The following is a 25,310-nucleotide window of genomic DNA, read 5'->3' on the forward strand; positions in this document are numbered from 1 at the left end:
AATAGCATGCTTTGATCACCAGTTCTTTCTCTGGATGTGGATAGCATTTTTCATCAGACGATTCCTTGGGAACTGTCCTGGATCATTGTATTGCTGAGAAGAGCTAAGTCAATCATAGTTGATGCTGTTACTGTGTACAATGTTTTCCTGGTTCTGCTCACTTCACTTTGTATCAATTCACGTAAGTCATCAAAGCTTAGCTCAAACACCATCTCTTGTCTGAGTTCTTTATGATGCAGCTATGTGGCACAGTGGATAGAGTGCCTGAACTTGGAGTTAGGAAGACCCTGAGTTCAAATCCTGTTTTAGACACTTGCTAGCTGTGTGATCCTGTGCAAGTCACTCAAATTCTCTCAGCCTCATTCCTCATCTGTAAAATGGGGAGATAATAACAGCATCTACCTCAATGGGTTGTCGTACGGATCAAATGAGGTGACATATGTGAAGTGCTTCTCAAACCTGAAAGCTATGTTAGCTGTGATTACTTCCTGACCCTTACCAACTTTTATTCTCTCCCCTCTTCCCCCAACCCTTCTTTTTATTAAGCTTGTATATATATATATATATATATATATATATATATATATATATATATATATATATATATATATGTATATTTTACATTTACTCACACAGATATATTGTGTGTAAGGTCCATGAGGACAGAGACAACTTAATTTTTGCCTTTTTACACACACACACACACACACACACACACACACCTCAACACAGTGTCTGGCAAAATAATAGACGTTAAATGCTTGATTGACCTAGCAAATCAGTTCAGATACATGAAAGAAAAGAACCACATCACATCTTTTGCAACAAGTCTTGGGACTGTGATAAGAGTCAACCAGCCTTCTTCTCTGGATCTTGGTTTCTTTATCTTTAAAACAAAGAGGTTGGACTAGATGTGTCCTAAGATCTTGTGCTTCCAAGCCATGCATCAAAGACTTACTAAGCGTGAGACATGGGTGCATGTACAAAATGAGGGGTTGGACTAGTTGGGCTCTAAGACCTCCTTTCAGCTCCCATGTTCTGTGGTTCTAAACCTCTGGGATGGCAGCTCAATGAATGCTATGTTACACCTTTGAGTGGAAGAGGATGAGGGTTTTTGTTGTTGAGTTGTTTTCAGTTGCAACTCCATTTGGGGTTTTCTTGGCAGAGATACTAGAATAGTTTGCCACATCCTTCTCCAGCTCATTTACAGATGAGGAAACTGAGGCAAACAGGGTTAAGTGACTTGCCCAGGGTCACACAGCTAGTAAGTATCTGAGGCTGGATTTGCACTCAGGCCTGGCACTCTATCTATTGCACCACCCGACTGCCTAGGGTAAGGGTTAGTGCAGGGGTAGCAAATCTGTGGCCTTGAGGTCACATGTGGCCCTCTAGGTCCTCAAGTGTGGCCCTTTGACTGAATTCAAACTTCACAGAACAAATTCCCTTAATAAAAGGATTTGTTCTGTAAAACATGGATTCAATCAAAAGGCCGCACCAAGGACCTAGAAGGCCACATGTGGCCTTGAGACTGCAGTTTTCCCACCCCAGGGTTAGTGTCTATTAGATTCCTCTCTTTGATAAGAATCCCAGAAGACTATGGCAAAGGAAGTCATAACAACCACACCTCTTGAACTTCTAAGACCATTAAGGCTTCAAGGTCTATTGGTAGATTTCCATCTGCTGGATGAGGACATCAAGATGAAAGAAAGCAAGTTATCCCGAGGTCACACCCTGACTTTTAGCCATGGGCTAGAATCTATGGCTGAGTCTATGGCTCTGTCCCTAGGGGCATCCTGACCCACTAGCACTGATGTAGACAAGAAAAGTAGGAATGACGAGCTGAGTTCGATCCAGAAATAGTCTTGGGTACAAGCAACAACAGAAGCTGCATAGACCCCAATGCTTTGGAAAACTGTTTATTCAGCAACCATGTAGGACTAAGGAAGGAGAGAACTTGGGGTTCCACAGATCCACCCAGCAGTGTAGGATCTCACTGACTCAGGCAGAAGGGAAGGAGATACTGGGCTGTCCTAGAATCACAATTTAAAAAATCATATTTAAAGAGTATGTGAAGGCTAACAAAACATTTTCCTCACAACAAGCCTGTGAGGTAGGGAATGCCTTAAGTATGACTATCCCCATTGAACATGCGAGGAAATGAGGCTCAGAAAAGATAAAGGACTTGCCCATGGTTACACAGTCAGTGTCTGAGGCAGGACTTGAACCCAAGTGTCCTGCACTCTTTCTATTATTCCCATTCTGCCTCTCACTCAATAATCACATTTGCTAATGAAAATTTGTCTCCAACAGTTTAGTTTTGATGTACCAAAACTATGCTTTCTGAGACCAGGGCTCCCAAGAGACCAGAGAAAAGCTGGAATGATCACCACAAAAGGGTGTATATTTTTTCCCCCGACCCTTTGCTATCATGTGCTGGTAAAAAATAAAATAAAAAAAAATAAATGTCACCTTCACTTGCCCAGAGGCTCAACACTCTTCTGAAAAACCAAGTTCAATGTCTCACTCACTGCCACTGCCACCCCCAACCCCCAAATAATCTTAATACATTATCTTCCTGGCCATTGATTTTCTTTGAACCTCTCTTAATTCTGCTGCAGACTCCATCTTGGCTGGACGACACCTGAGTCACACAACAGTATTGTATGTGCCCAAATAAAAGAGCCATAAAGTCAACAGGTCTGCCCATCAGGGGGGCACTGTTCCCTCCCCAAGAACACAAGAGCCTGGCTGTCCTCTATTCGGATGCTCGCATCAAAATGCAGATTCCATTTTATTGGGTACTAATAAATATCTGTCCCAGGGGTATCTCCTGAGGTGGGGTCATCTTGTCCTGCAAGCATCGACTCAACCCAGGATGACCTGGACTGGTCATTGCAGTTTCATGAGACTTCTTCTCTTGGAATCCTTCCGTGCTATAGGGCTGAAATTTGAAACCTCCTTATAGATGAGACCTGGGAAAAAGGAGACAAGCCACCCGAGTCAGGCAACAAGTGAAAGGTCACGAAGCAATGAATGGGAACCTGAAGGCTGTGGCCAGAGGGGTAGATAGGTAAACACTTGCTAAAAATGAAGGGGTGAAAGGACAGCCAGTAAAACAAGGCAGGGAGCTGGGTCCTCAAAAAGATAGGTTATGAGGCAAGATTAGGAGGTATAATTCATTGTAAAGGGGAAAGGGATAAGGCAGAGACCAGTGGTGGGGTGGGGCAACTCCCAGGTTACTGAAGGAAGCTGATTTCAGGGACAGGGAGTTGACCCACAGAAGGGAAGGGTGAGGTGTCAATTATCCCCTGCCTTTTCTTCCTTCCCTACCCCAGCCCCGCACTCCGAGCCTAACTCTTACACTTCCATTCATCTATTGTGAGCTTCTCATGTTCCATGGAATCATCAAATGGCTGCTGGGCTACCGTCTCCTCCTCTGGATCCCGGAATTGGTCAAAGAAGGGATGGGCGAGAGCCTGCGTAGCTGTCAAACGCTTGTCCACGTCCAACTCAAGCATCTTCTCTAACAGGTCTGCCGCTGCAGAACGGCAGAACCCGTGAGCCCCGCTAGCCCACACTCCCCTAGGACTCCACCCCAATAGCCTGCCCAGGGCTCCAGAGTGAAAGAAGCTGCCTATGTCTTTTGGTATCCTTCAAGTGCCAGAGAGAGCTGGAGTGTCAACAACAGGTCTCACCCTGGGGACTAGCACGAGGGAAAAGTTGTGAGAAATCCTGCTTGGGACTCTGAGGCAGGGACTGGATATAGGATTTGGCCTGCAAGAGAGCAAAGCAGAGAGTTTAGTTTTTAGTATCTAAAGGTCTAGAGCTGTGAAAGGCCTTAGAATCAAGGTTTCAGAGATAAGAAAAATGAGGCCCGGATATGATCTGGAGTGATTTGCCCAGGGTGACACAGCTAGTAAGTATTTGAACCACATCTTCCTGATTCCAAGTCTGGCACTCTATGTATGACGTTTGACACCAAGCTTCCTCTCTCTTTCTCTCTCTGTCCCTCCCTCCCTCTCTCTGTCTCTCTCTCTGTCTCTCTCTCTGTCTCTGTGTGTGTGTCTCACTTTCTGTCTCTCTCCCTCCCTCCCTCTGTCTCTCCCTCCCTCTTTCTCTCTCTCTCTCTGTCTCTGTGTGTATGTCTCTCACTTTCTGTCTCTGTCTCTCTGTCTCTCTCTCTCCCTCCCCTCCCTCTCTCTGTCTCTCTCCTTCCCTCTCTCTCTGTTTCCTAAACATTGCCACAGGTAAAACAAAGGACAAAGGACAAAGTTGAAGGAGGGCAGTGCAGAGAAGGTTCAAGCAGGCCCAGTTTCACCAGTAGTCTTCATCTTTTGCTTTTTTAAACACCCACCTCAAAGCAAAGGCAGCAGACTTTGGAGAGAAGCTTGCTTACCCTCCTACCCAGTTTCCTACTTCCTCAAGCAGGCCCTGGCTTGTCCCTTACCGCTTTATCCTGTAACTTCTGCACAAAGTCTGCTCCAGGAACCCCGGTCACCTTCAGGATCAGGGTCAGTTGGTCCAAGTCTGGCCAGCTGAGTTAAGGCTCATAGTTCCTCCTGAGTAATTTATTGAAGAAATTTCTGGCCCCTTCCCAGCCCTCCCACCCACTACCAAGAGGACTTGGATTCCAAAGTCAGGCAGAGTTACTCAGAGTATCCAATCTGGACTGGACAGAAAAGGATACAGTCTTTTCCCTTGAACAAAGTTTTCCCAGTCAGCATCTCTGCCATGATGCAGCCAACAGCCCAGATGTCCACTGTGGGTAAGATGTGGAGAAGGGAATGAGTGAGAGGGAGAAATGAAGGAAAATCATGGAGAATAAAAATGGTCATGCAAACACAAATCAACAAATCAGCAAAAATTTACTGTGGGGCTGTGGGATGGCAGAAATGTCCCTGCTCTCAAGGAACTTCAAAGTCCAGCTGCTAAGATAAAACAAAGAAATAAAAAGACGAGCATGAATGAAGTGTGATTCATATAGGGTTCTGAAGGCTGCGAAGCACTTTGCTTTCAATATCTCTAGAGAAATAGAGCAGGTATTATTTTTCCCATTTTGCAGATGAGGAAACTGAGTCTCCTAGATAAGAAATGATTTCCTCTTGGTCACACAAGTAGTAAAAATGCCTGAGATCAGATGAGAATTTGGATCCCCTTATTCTAAATCCATCCCTCTCCATCACACTTTGCTGTTTGCCAAGAACATGCCTTTAAACAAACAGGTTTTGCTGAAATTTTTTTTAAGTCTTTGTTAAAAGGGAAGACTGCCTGTGGAATGGATCAGGAATGGCATATTAGTAATTGAATGTGATTGGAGGGCTGGAGGGCGGAGTATGGAACTTTTCCCAATGCCTTCTTTTATGTGGGGCAGACAGTGAATTTTTGGTTCACTCCACTTTGCATCTGCTGTTCTACTGGGTTTCAACTACCTCCCCTCCCCCCTCCAGCCTACTTTCCTGCCTTCTTTTGTATGTTGTCATTAGATTGGAAGCTCCTTGAAGTGAGGGACTGTCTTTCTTTTTATTAATTTTATCCCCTTGCTAAGCATTGTGCCTGGCACACAGTAGATGTTTAATAAATATATATTGGTTGCTATGTGACCCTGGGCAAGTCACTTAACCCCAATGTCTTAAAAATAAATAAATAAATACATATGTATTGGTTTGGCTATCAAACTCAAACAAAAAACCGTAACTTGTATAAGCCAAATGAGGTCTATCCTTCAAAGTAGTTACCTTAGGAGGCCATACCCTTATTCTGATGATGTCACCACAGCTTAAAACACTGTTGGAGTTCCTCCTTGGGAACCTCCTAAGATGCGCTCTTGTTCATGGGATAGACTATTTAGCCTGGAAGGGGCCTCAGAGAAGATCTAAGTAACCCTTCTCATTTGAATGAATAACAAAAAACTGAGGCCCCAAGAGAAGATGTGGCTTGCCCAACTTCATACAAGTATCAAATGGCAGAACCTGGTTACAACTCACACCCTGTGCCCTTCCCATAACGACAATATATCTGCCCCAACAACCCCGTACCATTACTTTATAGCACCACCTCATTTTAGGCCAGAAACTACAACATTCAATTTGATTCCCTGCTTTATTCACCAGACATGGAGCACGAGATCTGGAGTCAAGGAAGACCTGGATTCAAATCTGACCTCAGCCATTTAGCACCTACCTTCCAAGGTTGTTGTGAAGATCAAATGAGATAATATTTGCAAAGTATTTCGCACTGTGCTGGTGCTAAGTAGGTATTTAAGAAATACTTCTTTCCTTCTTTCCTTCCTTCTTTTCCTTCCTTCCTTCCTTCCTTCCTTCTTCCTTCCCTCTCTCCCTCCCTCTCCTTTCTTCCTTCCTTTCCTTCCTTCTTTCCCTCTCTCCCTCCCTCTCTCCTTCCTCCCTTCCTTCCTTCCTTCCTCCCTTCCTTCCTTCCTCCCTTCCTTCCTTCCCTCTCTCCCTCCCTCTCTCCTTCCTTCCTTCCTTCCTTCCTTCCTTCCTTCCTTCCTTCCTTCCTTCCTTCCTTCCTTCCTCTCAGTGACCACTGAATATTTTGAAAAATCAAACCTACCATTACAGGATGAAGACTTGCTACCACTGAGGATTTGGTCTGCATTTCATTGCTGAATGGAAATCCTGGTAAAGAAACTCCCTGTACTAATACAGGCAGGTATCTGTTCTGTAATTACAGTTTTAGGCAGGTGTCTAGAACAGACAACAGAGAACACTTGGACTGACTCCCAAGTGCAGCCAGATGCAGCTTAAAATATAAATGGGAAATACTGAACAAAATAAATGAAAACATAATAAAAGAGAGATAATGTTATACCTTAAAACTAAGTCAATTTAAGATCCCACAGAGATTCTTATGTATGGACTAGAGGCCTCCATTTCTATTTGAATTTAACACCACTGGTCCACATCTCTGAGAGGATAAGTGACTTGTCCAAAACAACAGAGCCAGTATGTTATAGGCAGGACTCCACCCTAAGTCTTTCTGATTCCAATTATGCTATGCTGCCTCTCACCACTGAAGATATTCAGAAGACGCCATAAACTTGGCTATTAGTACAGATAATCTGTTCCTTTGACAAGACTCTCTGGCCAGAATTCTCTCCTTCTTCACCTCCTCCTTCTGACTTCCTTCAAATCCTACCTAAAACCCCATCTTCTGTTATTCAGTTATGCCTGACTCTTTGTGACTCCATTTAGGGTTTTCTTAGCAGAGGTACTGGAGTGGTTTACCATTTCCTTCTCCAGCTCATTTTACAAATGGGGAAACAGAGGTAAACAGGGTTAAGTGACTTGCTCAGGGTCACACAGTTACTAAGTGTCTGAGGCCAGATTGGAACTCAGGAAGATGAGTTTTCCTGACTCCAGACCTGGCGCTCTATGCACTATGGTGCCACCTAGTCGTCCAGCTGTGCCACCTCACTGTCTCTAAAGCCCATCTTCTCAGGAAGCCTTTCTGGATCTCTCTTAATTCTAAGACCTTCTCTCTGTTGATTGTTCCCTATGTAAACTGTATATATCTTGTCAGTACAAAGGTGCTTGTATCTTGTCTTCCCCATTAGATTGTGACTTTCTTGAGGGCAGGGACTGACTTTTGCCTCTTTTTGTATCCCCAGCACTTAACACAGTATATGGCATGTATTAAGTGCTTAATAAATGCTTATTAACTGACTGGCTATAGGAGAGGAAGATTCCTGGGGGCTAATAATAATAATAATAGCAAAATGAAGGCTTGATAAAACTCATATGATAACCCTAGAGAAATGAAATATGCTCCATCCATCTCCCCCACTCCACAGCCCTACCATGGCAGTGGTCTGACTAACCTGTCTGATTATAGTGCATCCAGCTGAGAATCACTTCTGGGGCCCGGTACCAACGAGTCACCACATAGCCCGTCATCTCAGCATCTGCATGCCTGGCCAACCCAAAATCCAGGATCTACAGGTCAGCAGAAAAAGGAAGAGAGATTCACTGTTGAGGAGGGGCACAACATCTTCTAGAAGGAAGCTCTCATAATTCTGTCCTCCCATTCCTCTCTCTCCACGTGCTCACCCAGCTGGAGTCATTAGTTCTGGTTCAGTTTGGTAGCTGTCCCCATATTTAACCCAGTCCCTTTTCTTTTCTTTTCTTTTTTTTTTTTGCTAGGCAATGGGGTTAAGTGACTTGCCCAGGGTCATAGCCCAGTCCCTTTTAAGCCCACCTTCAGTTCACAGTCTTCATTCACAGCCAGATTTCCTGGTTTCAAGTCCTACATTGGATAAGAATAGAAAATCAAGCCTAAGGTTAAACTCACTTTTTGAGGGGAAAAAAATTGATTTATTTTGCTTTCTTATCATCTTTACTTCCCAATTCCTCCCTCCCCCTTTTCCCATCCAGAGAGCCAGCTGTCACAACAATGAAAGAGTAAAAACAACAAAAAAATCCCCCAAAACCCAAAAGTCAACAAAACTAACACATCAACCAAATCTGACAGTATGAACAGCATTTCACCAGCAGCTAGTTGGTAAAGTGGATAGAATATCAGATTTGGAGTTAGGAAGACTCATCTTCCTAAGTTCAAATCTGGCCTTCAGACACTTACTAGCTGTGTGACCCTGGGCAAGTCACTTAACCCTGCTTGCCTCAGTTTCTGATCTATAAAATGAACTGGAGAAAGAAATGGCAAACTACTCCAATATCTTTGTCTGGTCATGAAGAGTCAGACACAACTGAAAAATGACTGAAAAGTAACAACAGCATTTCATACCTATAGCCTCCCACCTCCACAAAGAAAGGTGCATTTTTACACCTCCTTTTAAGAGCCAAGAACCCATCTGTTTGAACAACACCAAGTGGTCAAACCTAGGTTTCCCACTAGGCAATTCTTCATCTCTTGGAGTTTCTTTGGTTTCTGCTATGTTCCCCTGGGAGGGACTTGAGAAGACATCTAGCCTAGGTATGAATCTTCTCTACCTATTCCTGGCTACTGAGATCATACAATTGAAATCCTAATAATGAAAAATCTTAAAGGCTTTTTCAACTTCTGGTAGGCCCAAGGCCTGTGGGCTGGGAATTAAGACCTGGGTACCAGTCTACAAGCATCCTGAAAACAAAGTCAGCTCTCTCAGTGCTTCTGTTGCCTCTTAGACTTCATGCCAAGACCCACTAAGGGGGCCAACTTGAGTGGTGCCCAAAGAAGACTTCTCACTTCGATAACTACCTCTTCAACCCAAGAGAATATTTTTTCCCTTTCATTTCACATCCTTATCCAATGACTGTCTGAATGAGTCAGATGATATACAGAAGTTCAGGGAATTTGTAAACAGTGAGGATAAATGAGTTTTTACTTACCTAAGGAGAATTTTAGGTTCTAATCCTGGACTCTACTACTTACTGGCTGTTAGATTGGGAACAAGTCACTTACCATCTCTGAGCCTTAGTTTCTTCAACTTCAAAATGTGGGGGTTGGCCTAGATGATTTCTAGGGTAACTTCTAGTTTATAAAAAGTCTATTCTTCTAAGAATCTACAAAGTATAGTATAGTAGCTGTTTGTTTTAGTAACACTAGACTCTTAGGCCATTGAGCAATGCCATAAATCAGATGTGAGAATAATAATAGCTAGCATCTATATAGCACTTCAAGGTTTGTAAACAGCTTTGCAAATATTATCTCATTTGATCCTTATAACTCTGTGAGGTAAGTACTATCATTACCTCAACTTTACAAATGAGGAAATTGAATCAGAGAGCAGGTAAGTGACTTGCTTGGCATTCTACAACTAATAAGTGTCTGAGGCAAGACTCAAACTTAGATCTTCTGACAGGTAAGCCTTTGCCTGTGTTGTTGCCCAGAACGAAGGTCATCAAGCTACTTTCCAGCCATGCCAGCTACACACTAGCCCTCCACCTCATCTCCAACCTGCTGGAACTCAGACTCTGCCCCTGGGACCCTAGGCTCTGATAGGGGAGCTTTGGAGCTACCTGGCCAGAACCAGGTCACCACACCACTTCCTGGCTGTCTCTAAACCATGCCTTTGCTTGTATATTCCCCTTCTTTTTAATGTTATTTTCTCCCATTAGAATGTAGGCTCTTTGAGAGTAGAGACTGTCTTGCTTATAGTTGTACCCCCCGAAGTTAGCATAGTGCCTGGCATATTATAAATGCTTTTTTCATTCATTTCTGACTTCAAGTTCAGCACACTCTCTACTATGTCACCTAGATGCCTTCATATTAGTCATAAAACTGCAGAATCATCAATCCAGGGAAGGAAAGGAAGATTTATCAAGTACCTACCATGTGCCAGGCACTGTCCTAAAACCTTTAATATTTCATCTGATCCTCACAACCCTGGGAGGTAGTTGCTATTATTGTCCCCATTTTATAGTTAAGGAAACTGAGGCTGACTGAGGTTAAGCAAATTGCCCAGGATCACACAACTAGTATGTAAGGCTGGATTTGAACTCAGTTCTTGACTACAGGCACAGCACTCTCCCACTGCACCATCTAGCTGCCTCTAAGGCAGCTGAAGAAGGGTCCTCATCGGTCATCTAGTCCAATGCCCTTATTTTCAGTTGAGGAAACTGAGGCCCACTGGCCTTAGGTGATTTGTCCAGGGACACATAACTAGAAAGGAGCAAAGGTGGGATTTGAATCTAGGCCCTTGGACTCCAGAGTCAGTGTTCTTTCCAGGATGCCACGGTTCTAAACCTAGGAGGTTTCAGTTCCAGCCACAGAGTAATTGATTCCTTTCTGTTCCTGTTACAGGGTTTTAGGCAACCCCACACTCCCAGGCTTTTTGGAAATATTTCTCTTCTTTCTCCCTCTCTACCCACTGCCAGAGGAACATCAGAGATAGCCAAGAGACCTTGGGAGATAGGAAAGAGAACACCAATGGTGGAACTCACCCTATGGATGACTCCAGCAGAATGGATATACTAGAATGAGAAAAAGAGAAAGGTGAATTAATTTGTTGTATCCTGTCTACCCACTATGCCATTGGACCAAAGGCACTTTCCTAGAACAGGGAGAGGTTTGGTCCTTTTTACTATAGGGCATCATAGCTGGGTGGGTAGGGCTGACACCAACCTGGGATCACCCCCAAGCAGCTCAAAAAGCACACTGCACATTGCTGCTCCCCCCCATCTCCCAATCCATGGCTGCCAGAAAACAGATGTCTTGAGCCCTCTGCCTTCTCTACCTCCTTCCAAGTTGGCCCTCATTCACCTTGAGCCCTTTCAGCATCTGATAGACAAGGTATTGGATCTTATCCTCACTGAATTCTGTGCCCATAATCTTCTGGAGATCCGTCTGCATGAATGGCATCACCAGATAGCTGAAAAACAATGGCACTTAAGTGAATCCAGGTGTAGCACCAGCCTCAGCCCTGTGTCAGACAGGTAGGAAACAGAATGATTGGTTGACTCTCTTGTCAAGCAAGCATCAATGCATGTGAATGAGAGCCCATCATCTCTCCTCTGAAACAACTGGAGATACAACTTCAGGACCCCTGCCTCTCAGCCTAACTGCTATGCCACCCCACCACCCCCAAGATTAGCAGAGCTCAGTGTTAACAGATTGGGTTGTTAATGGGGCAAAACCAAATAGGGACTGGATTTTTCCATGTTTCCCCCAACAAATGCCCCTTTCTCTCTACCTCTCCCTGAGGAGGGAGACTTTGGAGGTAGAACATATACTGCCAGACCCCGCTGATATATTAGACAACTTTGCTTTCCTTCTCTTTCTTTGTAAAACTTTTTTTTTAACAAGGGATACTTCCTAAGAAAGGGAAGAGGGATGTTTTCTGAAATTGGGGGCAGTTTCAGAAACTGAACTGAGCAAGGTAAAAAGTGGGCAAGGTAAAAAGAGGTGGGCAAGCATGACCCAGAACAGAAATATTATTCCAAGCAAGCAACCTGCTTGCCTGCTTGCTGGGTCAGATTCCTTCTGAGTTTATAACAATCAGAGGTAAGCTATTGCCCCACAATGGTGGAAGAAGTTGGCCTCTGGCTGTCAGAAGGCTTGGGTTCAAATCTCAGATCTGCCATTCTACTTTCTGTGGGATCTTGAGCCAGTCAATTCCCCTCTGAGGGTTTATATAATCACAGTGGGCCTAGTAGCATCCAATTCCATCACTGGTTGCCACTTGGGATGAAAGAAGCAAAGGAAAACTGAACCTTGAAAATGTCATGGTTATAAAGATGTATCTCTAGTTTAACCCTCCTGCAGGCTTGCTCCAGGGCCAGGTCTATGTACGGGTCTCAGGCCAGCCTCAGCCTCAGCCTCAGCCAGATGGCTGTAATTGACTAATTGATTCTGAGGTTACAGAATTAGTGCATGCACTCTTCAATTCAGGCACACTAGCCTCCTTGCTAGTCCTCAAACAAGACATTTAATCTCCAGACTCTGGGTATTTTCCCTGGCTGTCTCCCATGCCTGGAATATTCTCCCTCCTCATTTCTACCTCTTCACCTCCCTGGCTTCCTTCAAGTCCCAGCTAAAATTGCATCTTCTGCAGGAAGACTTTCCCAATCCCCCTTAATTCTAGCATCTTCCCTATGAGACTACCCCCAATTTAATCTGCATATTGCCTGTTTGTACATAGCTGTTTGCAGGTTGTCGTCCCTATTTGATGGCGAGTTCCTTGAGGGATAGGACTATCCTTGGCCTTTCTTTACATCCCTCTGTGCCATCCTGACTCCTGTGCTAACCCTGTGCTAACTATGTTTCTCATTCTTCTTATCGAACACATGAAAAACCGTGGGCTGCTGAGCTGTTGGCTTACTGGTGCCAAGCCAGTTTTCCAGTTAAAACTTAGGGAACTTGCTTTGATCCAGCAATACCACTACTAGGCCTGTATCACGAAGAGATCATAAAAAAGGGAAAAGGACCCACATGTACAAAAATATTTGTAGCAGCTCTTTTTGTGGTGGCAAAGAATTGGAAGTTGAGAGGATGCCCATCAGTTGGGGAATAGATGATCAAGCCGTGGTATATGACTGTGATGGAATACAATTGTGCTACAAGAAATGATGAGCAGGCAGACTTCAGAAAAACCTGGAAAGACTTGTATGGTCTGATGCTGAGTGAAGTGAGCAGAACCAGGAGAACATTGTACACATTGCAACAGCCACGTTGTATGATGCCTAACTTTGATAGATTTAGCCTTTCTCCAGTGATCCAGGACAATTCCAAAAGACTCATGATGAAAAGTGCTATCCACATCCAGAGAAAACTGTGGAATCTGAATGCAGATTGAAGTATACTATTTTTATGGTTTTTTTCTTTCTCATGATTCTCCCCTTTTATTCCGATTCTTCTTTCACAACATAACTAATGTGGAAATATGTTCAACGTGATTGCACATGTATAACCTATACCAAATTGCTTGCCATCTTGGGGAAGGAGGAAGAGAGGGAGAGACAAAAATTTGGAACTCAAAATCTTATAAAAAATGAATGCTGAAAACTACCTTTACAAGAAATCGGAAAAAATAAAATACCATTTTTTAAAAAGGGGGAAAAAACCTTAGGGAACTTAGATAAGATAGAATTTTTAAAGCTTCCCCATCCGTTGGAAACTTTGGAAAGGCACAATGCCTGGCACATAGTAAATGTTTAATGACTGACTCTCCCCAGAACTCAGAATGACTCTGGGGGGCAGGCTTCTGTAACTGAGATGTTGAGCCCCTGCCAACTATCTTGTTTCATTACACTGTTTTCCTTATCTTCCACATACTGAACAAAACTATGTATCAGGTAAAACTATGTTTCCTTCTCATTTTGTGCAAAATGTCACCACGCCCTCTTCCCCTTCTCTCCACTCTGCTGAGCCACAGACGGAAGGTCTGGTCTTAAAGAGAGGAAACATTACACAGGTGCTCAGGGAAGGAGGAGTAGGCAAGAAGTGGTCAAGCCCTTTTCTACTCTATTACTAGGAATCAGTTAAAAAACAGAGTAGGTAAGAGTGCTGAAAGCAGCAAATACGACAGCTTCTTTCTCAGAGCTGGTTTCAGGAAACAGTAAGCTTTGTGGGCACACTGGCAGTAAGACTCTGTGGATCATTGCCAACAAGCTTCCCAATGTCTGGAAACTGAAGGGTATGGGTATGGTTACGCAGGGACCACATCTGAACTGAGAACTTGTTAACAGAGCCCACCTTTCCATAGTTTCCAATGGATGAGGAGACTTTTAAAAGTCTGTCTTATCCAAGTTGTCTGAGCTTTAAGCAGGGGACTGACTTAGCAGCAGGGAAGCCAGAAACCTGAGATATTCATGTGTGCAGGCAGAGGAATGCCGAAACATAGCACAGGGTTTGCCGAAGGAGGCAGGGTAGCTCAGTGATGAGAAACCTGGCTGGACATGAGCCCACATTTAGCAGGTAGAAGGAAGAAGTGGAATCAGAAGAGGACACAGCAAAAGAGCAGCCAGAACAAGGAGGGAGAGAATCAGGTCAGGGGAGTGTCAAAGCAACCTAGGAAGAGAGAATTGCCCTAAACTGGTGAAAAATCACAACAGCTAGGATTAATATAGGCTTTAAGGTTTGCAAAGCACTTTAAACATCTCATTTGGCCCTCACAACAAACCCTGTAGGAGTATTGCTATTATTATCCCCACTTTATAGATTTTTTAAAAAAACAACACAATGCAGACAAGAGGCTAAGTGTCTTGACCAGGGTTACAGTTAGTAAGAGACTGAGGGAGAATTGGATCAGGTCTTCCTGATTCCAAGCTCAACACTTTAGTGTGTTCACTCTCTCTCTCTCTCTCTCTCTCTCTCTCTCTCTCTCTCTCTCTCCCTCTCTCTCTCTCTCCCTCTCCCCCTCTCCTTCCCTCCCTCTCTCTCTCTCTCCCCCTCTCCCTCCCTCCCTCTCTCTCCCTCTCTCCCTCTCCCTCTCTCTCTCTCTCTCTCTCTCTTTCACACACACATACACACACACACACACACACACACACACACACACACACACACACACACAAACACATCCATCTCCCAGCCTGCCTATGGATAACAATATAAAATGCTACAGACAGGTCACAGGGATTGAGGACTGAGAAGAAGCCACTTAGTTTGGTACACTGTAAGCCCTTGACCTCAGAGTTGGTTTGGTAGAGTGAGGTGGGGAGGGAGGGCACAATTAAGGAGGGAGTCCGGTGAGAAAATGGAAGAATCAAATATAGATTACTCAGACGAGAAGATGAGTGGCGAAGACAAAACCCTGTCTATCCAAATTCCACACGTCTTTCAAGACTCAGGTCAAATTCTTTCTCCTTAAAGCCTCCTAACCCATAGAAGCCTAATTCTCTATTTCTCTCTGAATGCTTGTACTACTACTTATTTGTACCATTCATATGGCAATTAATCCTATGCTGCCCTGTGACATTTCTTGCCCTGAACTGTTAAATATGTCATATTCCTACCAATGCTTCACGGGTTGCTGGAGAAAGGGAGGGAGGGAGCAAGAAAGAGAAAGGGAGAGGGAGGAGGCACAGAAAAGGAGAGGAGAGAGGGAGAGACCAGGAAACACTGGCTGAGGAATCAGAAGACTGTGGTACTTGTCCTGGCTTGGCCCCTCTACCATCTGTGAAAGAAGCTTTCCCCCATTCCCTGTGCCTTTTCTCTAAGAGTACCCCCAGTTACTCTGTATTTACTTTAGATGTACATAGTTGTTTGTTGTCTCCCCCATTAGACTGTGACCTCTTTGAGAGCAAGGATTCATCTTGCCTTCCTTTATACCCCCAGAATATAGCACAGTGCTTGGCACATAGCTAGCACTTAATAAATGCTGTCTGACTTGATGACTTTCCCTCTCTGGGCCTCAGTCTTCCTATCTGTAAACCAAGGGGGTTGGACTCAATGGTCTCTAAGGCAGCTTCCAACTCTCACACACTGTAATCTGTTCTATGATCTGCCTTCCTTACTGAAGTTTGTCACCTCAGCAATTTGGTGAAGCCACCAAATGACAAGTAGATAGACATCTGAGCTAACAAAAATGCTGGAGAAGATGATTTTTAAAAAACCCAAAAACCATGTGTGCCCTGGTAAGTATTCAGAATTCTGTATGTGGTTGGGTTACCAGGCTAAGCCCAGGTAGCCACAGCTACCAATATCTCCTTTAATCCCTCACCCAGTTCTTCTCTTCTCAGCTCTGCCACTGCCTCTCTTGAAAGACATCCTATTTACTTTTTTTGTCCTGAGTTGGCACATTGCTCCATTGGGTTCCACTGGGCTGGGCTGCCAGAATTTTTTGCTCCTTGTATGCACGCATCATTTTCTGAACTGAGCCTCAGCCACCTTCTAAAATAGTAACAATAATAGTAGCAAGTACTTACCTCCAGTGGTGGTTGTGAAGATCAAACGAGCACTTTGCAAACCTTATGGAGTGCTATGTAAATGATAGTTATTATCCCGGTGAGACAGAAGGAAGAATTTCCTAACAATGAGGGTTAGTAGATATTGTGATGGATTATCAAGGGAGATACAGTAGTAGATTATAAATTCCTTAAGGGAAGGAAATTTTTAAAAAATTTGCCTTTACATCCCCAGTGCCTAGTACAATGTCTGGCATCTGGTAAGTACTTAAATGTTTTTATTGAATGAATTTAAAAATAGACCTGGAATAGTCCTGCTTTAAGGTAAGGAAATAAACTAATTGAGGTTTCAAAATTTCTTTCAGCACTACAATGCTATGGAACAGGCCTAGGTGATGATACTAAAATAAATTTCTATTTGATTCTATATGTCCCAAGAACATTCATTCTTTCATTCATTCATTCACTTGATAAATACTAATTGGGCACCTACCGTAGGCAAGGCTCTATGTGAAACACTACAGGGGATCTGATGATGAATGGTTCCTGCCCTCATGCAGCTTACAGTCTAACATGCAAATAAGTGATAATACAAGAAAGAATGTGAAAGTATTGTAAGACAGAAAGAAAGTGTTTATCTGTGCTCATTCACAGGAGGTAGAGATCACATCTACTGGGGAGAAAGGAAATATTTTTCCACTATAAAACTATGGTTTATGCTACTAAATATAAAGAGATGGTCTACATTGTATCAGCTTGGCATTAATAGATATGCTATGTGAAAAACACATTAGGTTTGTTTTACATGGCCACAAAGAGTTGAATCAGAAGCACAGAGTGAACTTGAAACGAGGCTATAAATTTAGGTTTGATGTCATGAAAAACTTCCTAACAATTATAACTACCCAAAAGTGGAACAGACTGCCTTGACAAGCAGCAGGTGGCCCCTCACTGGACACCTTCCAGTGAAGACTGAATGATGGACTATTATAATTTACAGGTATTCTTAATCAAGCTCAGGTTGGACAAGAAGGTGTCTCTTCCAACTTTGAGCATACAATGTATATTCTAGTCATACATTCTCCCATATTTATATGCATCTTCCTGTTAGATCCAAGATCTGTTCCAGGGTGGTAGGAATCATGTCTTATTCATCATTATATCCCCTATAATATTTCATACAGTGTCTTGCCTATACAAGGTGTCCAATAAGTATTTGATGAGTGAATGAATGAAAGAAGATTCAGCTATGCTCCTATCTATTTTTTTTTGCGGGGGGGAGGCAATTGGGGTTAGGTGACTTGCCCAGGGTCACACAGCTAGTAAGTGTCTGAGGCTGGATTTAAACTGAGGTCCTCCTGATTCCAGGGCTGGTGCTCTAGCCACCGTACTACCTAGCTGCCCCATGCCCCTATCATATCATCCCCTTTTAGACTGCAAGCCCTTGGAAAGGGCTGTCATATTTTTATCTTCCCCAGTGCCTAGCACAGTAACCTCCTACAGTTCAGTGTACTATGCCAGGCAGTGGGGAGGTACACATTTAATAACTCTATATGGGTCAAATGGGCAGCAGCAAGGCACATGTCAAGACAGGATGCTCACCTCCAGCCCAGGATCATTAGTTCAGCTGAATGTGAAATGATACTGACAAATACTCCAGGACTCCACCCACCCCAGACTCACAAATCATGGAAGCTGTGCAGGGATGTAGCCGAAGTAAAGACATCCAACAGTCCAATAACCTGGGGAAGAAATCAACAGGTCAGAGGGGGCCTATTCCTGCCTGCACTTCTGGTCAGCAGCTATCCAGTTAGCTCCAGGGTCTGCCCGAAGCAAAGCTTCCCCCTTCTTCCTGGACCTTGGGGCTAAGTCAGAGTTGTGAGGTTTTACTCCTATTGCCCCATCCTCACAGCTGGTCAAGGGCCAGGCCAGGTAGAAGAAAAGAATACTGCAGTCAGGGTTCAGTTTCCTCTTTCCATTGCCATGTATGGTTTGGTTTTAGTTTTGGCTCTGCCATTGACTTATTAGGAGAGCTCAAGCAAATCATGTCATCTCTTAGGGCTTCAGTTACCTCTTCTCTAAAATGAGGGGATTGGCTAAGTGACCCCCAAGGTCCCTCACCTGGGCCCTGTTCTTTGTGTTAGGCACATCAGCAGCTGCTCTCTGACCCCCGCCCCTTCTGAGTCCCCTTTGGATACATACGTTCTCATGCTGCATATGTTTCAATAGCATCAGCTCCCGATAGGCCCTCTTGGCAAAGATCTCTGACTGGAAAGGTCGGCTCAGTTTCTTAATCGCCACCTTTTCTCCTGACTTCTTTTCAATGGCTGAGCTAGAGGAACCAGAGGAAACAGGGCTGGTTGGAAGGCAGTACTTCAGGGAGTCCTGGCTATTTGCAACAGACTCTACACACACGCTCCTTTAATTTCCGATGATTTTTTTTCTTTTTGCGGCTAGGCAGTGGGGTTAACTGACTTGCCCAGGGTCACATAGCTAGTGGGTGTGTCAAGTGTCTGAGGCCAGATTTGAACTCAGGTCCTTCTGAAGATGATTTCTTTACACATGTACACACACACACACACACACACACACACACACACACACACACCCCCTTTCAGTTTCTGATGACCCCTTTATACACACCCCCCCCTTCAGTTTCTGATGACTCCTTTACACACACACACACACACCCCTTCAATTTCTGCTGACTCTTTTCCAGTCTGGCTCCTCCTAATCCTGTTTGGGGGTGGGAGTGGCAGAACAAATTGGGGGAACCAGCCTCCACCTGCCTGCCTACTTGTCATTCCCCCTTGCAAGGTAAATCTGGAAAGACCAGCATGGGAAGAAAGGATTAGTACATTACAAACATGGGCCAAGACAGGCAGGGACTAGGGAAAAAAAACTCAATCCAACTACCAATGAGAGTCAGGGACAAAGACACCTAGGTGTGCTGAGTTAGCCTCCATCCAGACAGGCAAAGAACCACAAGGCAGGTACCTGTGCAGATGCCTCAGTGAGGTAAACCTCCATTTCTCCATCTGTAAAATAGCTGCCCTACTGACCTCAAAGGGTTGTTGTGAGGCTCAAATAAGATAATTGTATTCGAAAGAGCTCAGTAAGCAAAAATCAGCATAAACATCAGTAGCAGCAGGATGCAGTAGGTCAATATTCCATCTGTCATCAGAAAACCTGGTTTTGATTCCCAGCTCTGCTGTGTGGTACCTGCAGTACTAAGAGCACTGGCTTGGAATCAGAGGACCTGGGTTCAAATGCTGCCTCTGACACATACTATGCACGTGACTTAGGCCAAGTAATTTAACCTCCCTGGGCCTCCAGTTTCCTCAGCTAAAGATAAGGGGGTTAACCTAGACAACATCCGTAAGGTCTCTTCCAGCTCTATTTCTCTGATTTGTGATACAATCGTAACCCTCCTACTTTGTACCCTGTGACCTTGGAGAAATGACTTCATCTTTCCTTTGTAAAATGAGGAGATTGCACTAGGTGACTTCTAAGGATTCTTTCAGCTGAAATGTAAGCCGTTGCTCACAGGGAGACAAGCAGCCCAGGCTTTCAGCACTCTCCAGGAATTTGTCTGCTCCAGTTCAGCCCTCTATTCATGTCTACAGCAACAAGGCACACATTCAGTATTTCACAGGACAGACCAACATCAAATATTTGGTCTCATTCACAGATCAGGGGAAAAATCTTTTGTCAGACTATACATTGTGGGTTTTGGGTTAGAAATTATCACAACCATAAATTTTCTATTCTTTCCTACTCTGTTCTTTAACCCTATTGTTCCCTTTCCCACCCAACTCTCCAAATAGGGAGGCCAGGGACCGGATCAGGCTTACCAGTCTGGAATGACCCCATAGCAGACCCAATCCTGGGTCTAGAGAGGACGGGAAAGCTTTAGGTCAAAGTTAGGCAAGGAGCTGTTCTGCTTGGGGTGCCACCTGCCTGAGGCCACCCTGTCAGCGACTCTGGAGGAGTCGGAGGGAGGAAAGGGACCTCCTACTCTAAACCTTGCCCTCAAGGTGCATAGAGAGAGTGATCCCAGCACCCACCACAAAAAGTAAAGTTCCAGACCCGCTGGAAGAGATAGGGGGAACACCTGCCCGGGTCTCTAACAGTCCACACTGGCTCAAATCAATCAGCGGAGCCCTCACTCCTCAGCCTAGGCCAACTTCGATCTAGGGCCTCGGGGGATGGGAACGGAGTCTCACCACACTGCGCCGTAGGCCCCGCTGCCCACGTGGGTCAGGGTCACGTAGGTCTTGGGTAGCTCCCAGGCAGTCTTGTTCACTTCTTGCTTGTAAAAGCCCCTTTTCCGGATGAAGCTCATCACGAGCTCGGTGTCTGGGCCCCCGGACAGCCAGTGCAGGGCTGACAGCGCGAAATGGATCGCGTGGATGGCGCGCTTCGCCCTGTGCGCCTTAGGCCCAAGGGGCGCGGCTCTAGGAGGCCACCTCGCAGCGATGTTTCCCTGCCCGCCCCCGTACTCACGGGGCCAGGTGTCAAGTTTCAACTGCTTACCTTCCTGGATCGCCCAGATGCGGAAGATAGTGGCGGTGGCGGCAGCGGCTGGGCCCCGCCCAAGGCCTGGGGCACCGCCGGGCGCCGCCTCCTCCTTCTCTTCCTCGTCTTCTCCACTCTGCCAGCTGGGCCTGCCCCTTCCAGCACTGGGGAGGTGAGACCCGGCTACTACCACTGGGGGATGGGAGTGGGGAGACAGTGTGAGGGTCGCCTTCCTTTCTCCTTCCTTAGAGAGCAAGTATTACAGATAGGGAAACTGAGGCTCAAAGAGGAGAGGAACTTCCCAAGGTCACACAAGCATCAGTTACTCTCCCCTCCCCTAGTGGGATCACCTTCCCAAGGCACTGCCTCAAAGATTACTATTACCTTGGAAGACATGGAGACCTTGTGTGGTTGAATGCGCAGAGAAGAGAAGCAAAAACAAACAAAAACAAAAACAAACAAACAAAAAGACAAACCAAAAAAAAATCCTTTAGATAAGAAAGAGTCCTGGGACCCCAGGAAGGGCAGGCTCCAAAGAGGGCAGGTGAGGTGTGCTTTTGCAGGAGGAAAGGTCATAGGAGATTAAGAGTCTGGAAACCGTGTAAGTGGATGATAGATGAAGAAAATGTAGTTTAGCCTAGAAAAAAAGACAGTGGTGGGGTTGGGGTGGGGGGTGTGGAACTGAGGAAGAAGAGAGGAGGGATATGGTCCCTGTTTTCAAATATTTCAAAAGACTGTCATTGGGAAGAGGGAGCAGAGTCATTTTGTGTGGCTTCAGAGGGCAGAGCCTTGAGCAATGAGTAGAAGTTAGAGGAGATGATTCAGTGGAAGGAAGAGCTTCCTGACAATTAGAGGTGCCCAGTGCGATGGAATGGGATGCCTGAATTAGGAAATGTTCAACCAAGGCTGAATGACCTGCTCTTTAGGGATGTTCTCCAGAGGATCCCAGAATTGGGGGGGAGGGGGCAAGGTTGGGGTAGATTGCAGGTCATTGGATCATAGATTTAGAACTGGAAAGGACCTTACAAGCCATGAAGTCCAAATAGCTCCCATTTTACAGATGAGAAAACTGAATTCCAGAGAAGTTATGACCTTCTAGGGTCATAAAACTAAAAAGTGCCTAAGTTAGGATTGAATCCAGGTCTTTCTGACTCTAAGTCTATTGTCCAGTGAGGTCTGTTATTACAAGCTGCTTCTTCTGTAGATGATATCTAAGGTTCCCTCTAACTCTTAGATTATGAGAGTCTCTGATCAAGTCTCCCAGAGCTGTCCAAGAAAAAATATGGCTGCTTCTTCATTTCCATAAAGGACAGAGACAGCATAGTCCCAGGATCCTTTAGCATCCAAAAGCATGGGGGTTTGGGGGGAGTGGGAAGAAAAGCTCCTTTAAAAAAAAATAGTCACACATTCCTACTTCACATCTAGCACTGGAATGGTTACAAAGGCTTTCATGTCTTTTGTCTTATTTGATCTTCATAATATAACTGTCAGATAGTGAGTATAAGTATTTTTATCTCCATTTTGCAGATAAGGAAACTGAGGCTCAGAGACATTAGGTGATTTGTTTAAGGACACACAGCTCAGGGGTCAAAATCTAGTCTCCAAGTCCAGTGGGCTTTCCTTTATACCACGTTACTTATAACAGAGGAGTAGAAATCTCAGAGACAGCCTTGTGTAGTTTAAAGGGCCTTGGATAAACTCTGATGAGTTGTAATGAACAATCTCAGTCCCAGAGACCCATACTGGCTATATGATCCTAGTCAAGTCATTTAATTTCTCAATGCCCCAGGTAACTCTCAAAGACTTGAAGTGACTAGATAGTTGCAAATCTGCACTGAGAGATAAGAATTTACTCACTGAGAGCTGCCTTCCCTGATAGAAGTCACAGATCTGGCTGGACCAAAGGGATTCAGGAGTCAGGAGCCCCAGAGTCTGATTCCAGGTCTACAATGGTGAACAAGTTATTTTTACCTTTAGTCCTCCATCTTCTCATCTGTAAAATACGATGGAGTTCAACCACAAAGTTCTAGGGCAGGGCTTAACTTGGGGTCCATGGACAAGATTTCAGTGGGCTCAAAAACTTGGATGGAGAAAAAATTACATATTTATTTCAATATAATTGGCTTCTTTCATAATCATATGTTATTTTATTTTATGCATTTAAAAACATTATTCTGAGAAGGGGTCTATAGGCTTCACCAGACTGCTAAAGGGGTCTGTGACATTAAAAAAAGGTTTTAAGAACCCCTGGTTTAGGGGCAGCTAGGTGGTGAAGTAGATAGAGCACCAGCCCTAGAGTCACGAGGACCTGAGTTCAAATATGGCCTCAGATACTTACTGGATGTGTGACCCTGGGCAAGTCACTTAACACTGATTGACTCCAAAAACAACAACAACAAACCCGGGTTGGGAGGAGGGGGAAGAGAGGAAGGGAGGGAAAAAAATACAGTAAAAGTACACAGCAGAGAGCAAAAGAAAACCTGGTAAAAAGAAAGTAAAGAAAAACTGGGTAGTTTTGAAAACAATGTGTAGATTTATTACATAGGTTTCTTGAAATGGAAATCTATTGTTTTATGTTGAATCCTCTTATGTTCTGCTGTGTACATGGAAATGATTCTTTTTCTTTACTCATTTTATATTTAAGTTTAAAATGAATAAAAAATTTACACCAAGAAACCCCCCCCCAAAAAAAACCAAACAAATACTAGAGACTGAGGGATATGTTTGATCATTCAAGAGGAAAACAGAACCAGAGAAGAAAATGGACTTGATCCTCTTAGATAGCAACATATTGCCTGCTTGATTGGGAAAACCTTTTCTGAGACTGTTTTCTCCTTTGCAATATAAGGCATTGGCATTTGCCTGGTGCCTAGCACTGTGCTTTGCAAATAATTGGTGCTCACCTGATACTTGTTGCTTCCTGTTGCAAAGGGTCACCCAGGAATTCAGGACAGAACTGGGACCAGACCCCAGGAATCTTGGTCCCCAAGGCTCTTTTAGTCTTGGGTGGCAGAGTCTGAGCAGGTACCTTCTTAAGCAACAGCATCAGGAAATGACTAAGGGTCTCTAACTCTCTTGGGACACACCTGCATTTCCAAAACATCTCATTCTTTTATGAGTAACCTGACCCACACTGTCTTCTTCTATTGGGCCCTATGGGATCTGGCCAGGGAAGAAGAGTGAAAATTTGCCCATTATAATCTTTTCCCTCTTGTCTAGTAATTATTGTAGATGTCTTTTTCATTTATGCGTCAGTGCGAATTTTATTTAGGGTTTGTTCTCTCAATCAGAGGATGGCCTTCCTGGGAGTTCTAAAGCCTGGATCTTTCTGGCAGTTGTAGGACCCTTTCCCATTGTGGCCTCTCTCTCTACCTCATTCCATAGATAGCCAGAGCCAGAGAGTAATGGTGTCAGAGCCAGACACCAATATATGTAGAAATTGACTATGCATAGGTCCAAAGAGTAGCGGTAATGATCAATGGGTAGTGATAATGGGGCCTGATTGATTCTGACTGAACCTCTGAACACCACTCATTCTTCACTGAGGCAGCCTTCTTTCCTGATGCATCTTGGTGACTCTTCCTCCCTCAAAGGCATTCCTTCATCCCTGTTGATGTTTACCATCATGACCGAGTCACAGAACATACTTCTACAACTCCTTGCTCTCATCACTGAGCCAAAGTCAGCTCCACACAGCTGGGGTCCATGCTAGGCTTTCATCTAGGTCTTGCTGACCTTTATCTCTTAAGCAAAAGCTATTATTCTTCATTATCGTTATTTCTCTCTAGCCAATTCTAGCTTCTTAGTCATCAATCTTTAGAATGTAATCACATTTACCGAGCAAGGGTTGGGAAGCAGCTCTCCCAGATTCCTTTAAACCTCCTGGTGCCTTTCTTAAATACTGTGTAACTTTGGACAAATCACTTAACCTCTCTAGTTTCTTCAGCTGCAAAATGTTGGGCTTAGACCTGACTTCTATGGTTTCTTCCAGTTTGGAATCTACAACCCCATGATCCTAATTAATTTCAACACATAAGTATCATAATAGTTTTTTTTTAAGTCCCATCAGAATTCTTTGTTTACATATTCATTCTCACTCACTTTTTATTTTTATATGATGTTAGTGTATACTCTGTTCTGTTTCTTTACTTTGCGTTATTTCCAAAAGGTTTTTCTAGATAGCTTTGTAGTCCTCCTACTTGTAGTCTTTATATATATTATAGCATTCCCTTACGTTGACGTAACAATGTGTTCAACCATTCTCTTATTAGTAGACATGTAGATTTTGTTCAGTTAGGAGTTTTTTGGAATTACACAGAAAAGCTTAGAACAGATAGTTCTTTGCATTTTTCTTTTTTTTTTTTACAAAGCTTTTTTATTTTAAACTTTTAGTTATATTTTTTCAATTAGCAAAAATCTATTTTCTTCCCTGCTCACTCCTGTCTCGTTGATAAAAAAGGAAAAAAACCTACCATTTTAAACAAACAAACC

The 25,310-nt window shown here is 44.1% G+C and overlaps 1 protein-coding gene across 2 annotated transcripts; it reads right to left on the bottom strand.

Annotated features, from left to right (window-relative positions):
* Window positions 1-1,900: 1,900 nt before the first annotated feature.
* MAPK13 (mitogen-activated protein kinase 13) lies at window positions 1,901-20,910 on the bottom strand. Of its 2 annotated transcripts, none has more exons than XM_078155403.1 (12): window positions 20,838-20,910; window positions 18,504-18,633; window positions 17,985-18,043; window positions 11,218-11,326; window positions 10,899-10,928; window positions 8,215-8,262; window positions 7,838-7,952; window positions 4,688-4,759; window positions 4,448-4,527; window positions 3,696-3,774; window positions 3,362-3,538; window positions 1,901-2,972 (listed from the first exon to the last, which is right to left on the bottom strand). In XM_078155403.1, the coding sequence occupies exons 2-12, from the start codon at window positions 18,531-18,533 to the stop codon at window positions 2,890-2,892; spliced, it is 882 nt and encodes a 293-aa protein (XP_078011529.1). In that variant the 5' UTR covers window positions 18,534-18,633; window positions 20,838-20,910; the 3' UTR covers window positions 1,901-2,889. The 2 variants fall into 2 exon arrangements, with proteins under 2 accessions (XP_078011529.1, XP_020855325.1); XM_020999666.2 differs by lacking the exon at window positions 20,838-20,910 and adding an exon at window positions 20,528-20,801.
* Window positions 20,911-25,310: the final 4,400 nt, after the last annotated feature.

Source organism: Phascolarctos cinereus, unplaced genomic scaffold, assembly GCF_003287225.1.
Source record: "Phascolarctos cinereus isolate Bilbo 61053 unplaced genomic scaffold, phaCin_HiC Scaffold_5;HRSCAF=322, whole genome shotgun sequence".
NCBI classification, from domain to species: domain Eukaryota; kingdom Metazoa; phylum Chordata; class Mammalia; order Diprotodontia; family Phascolarctidae; genus Phascolarctos; species Phascolarctos cinereus.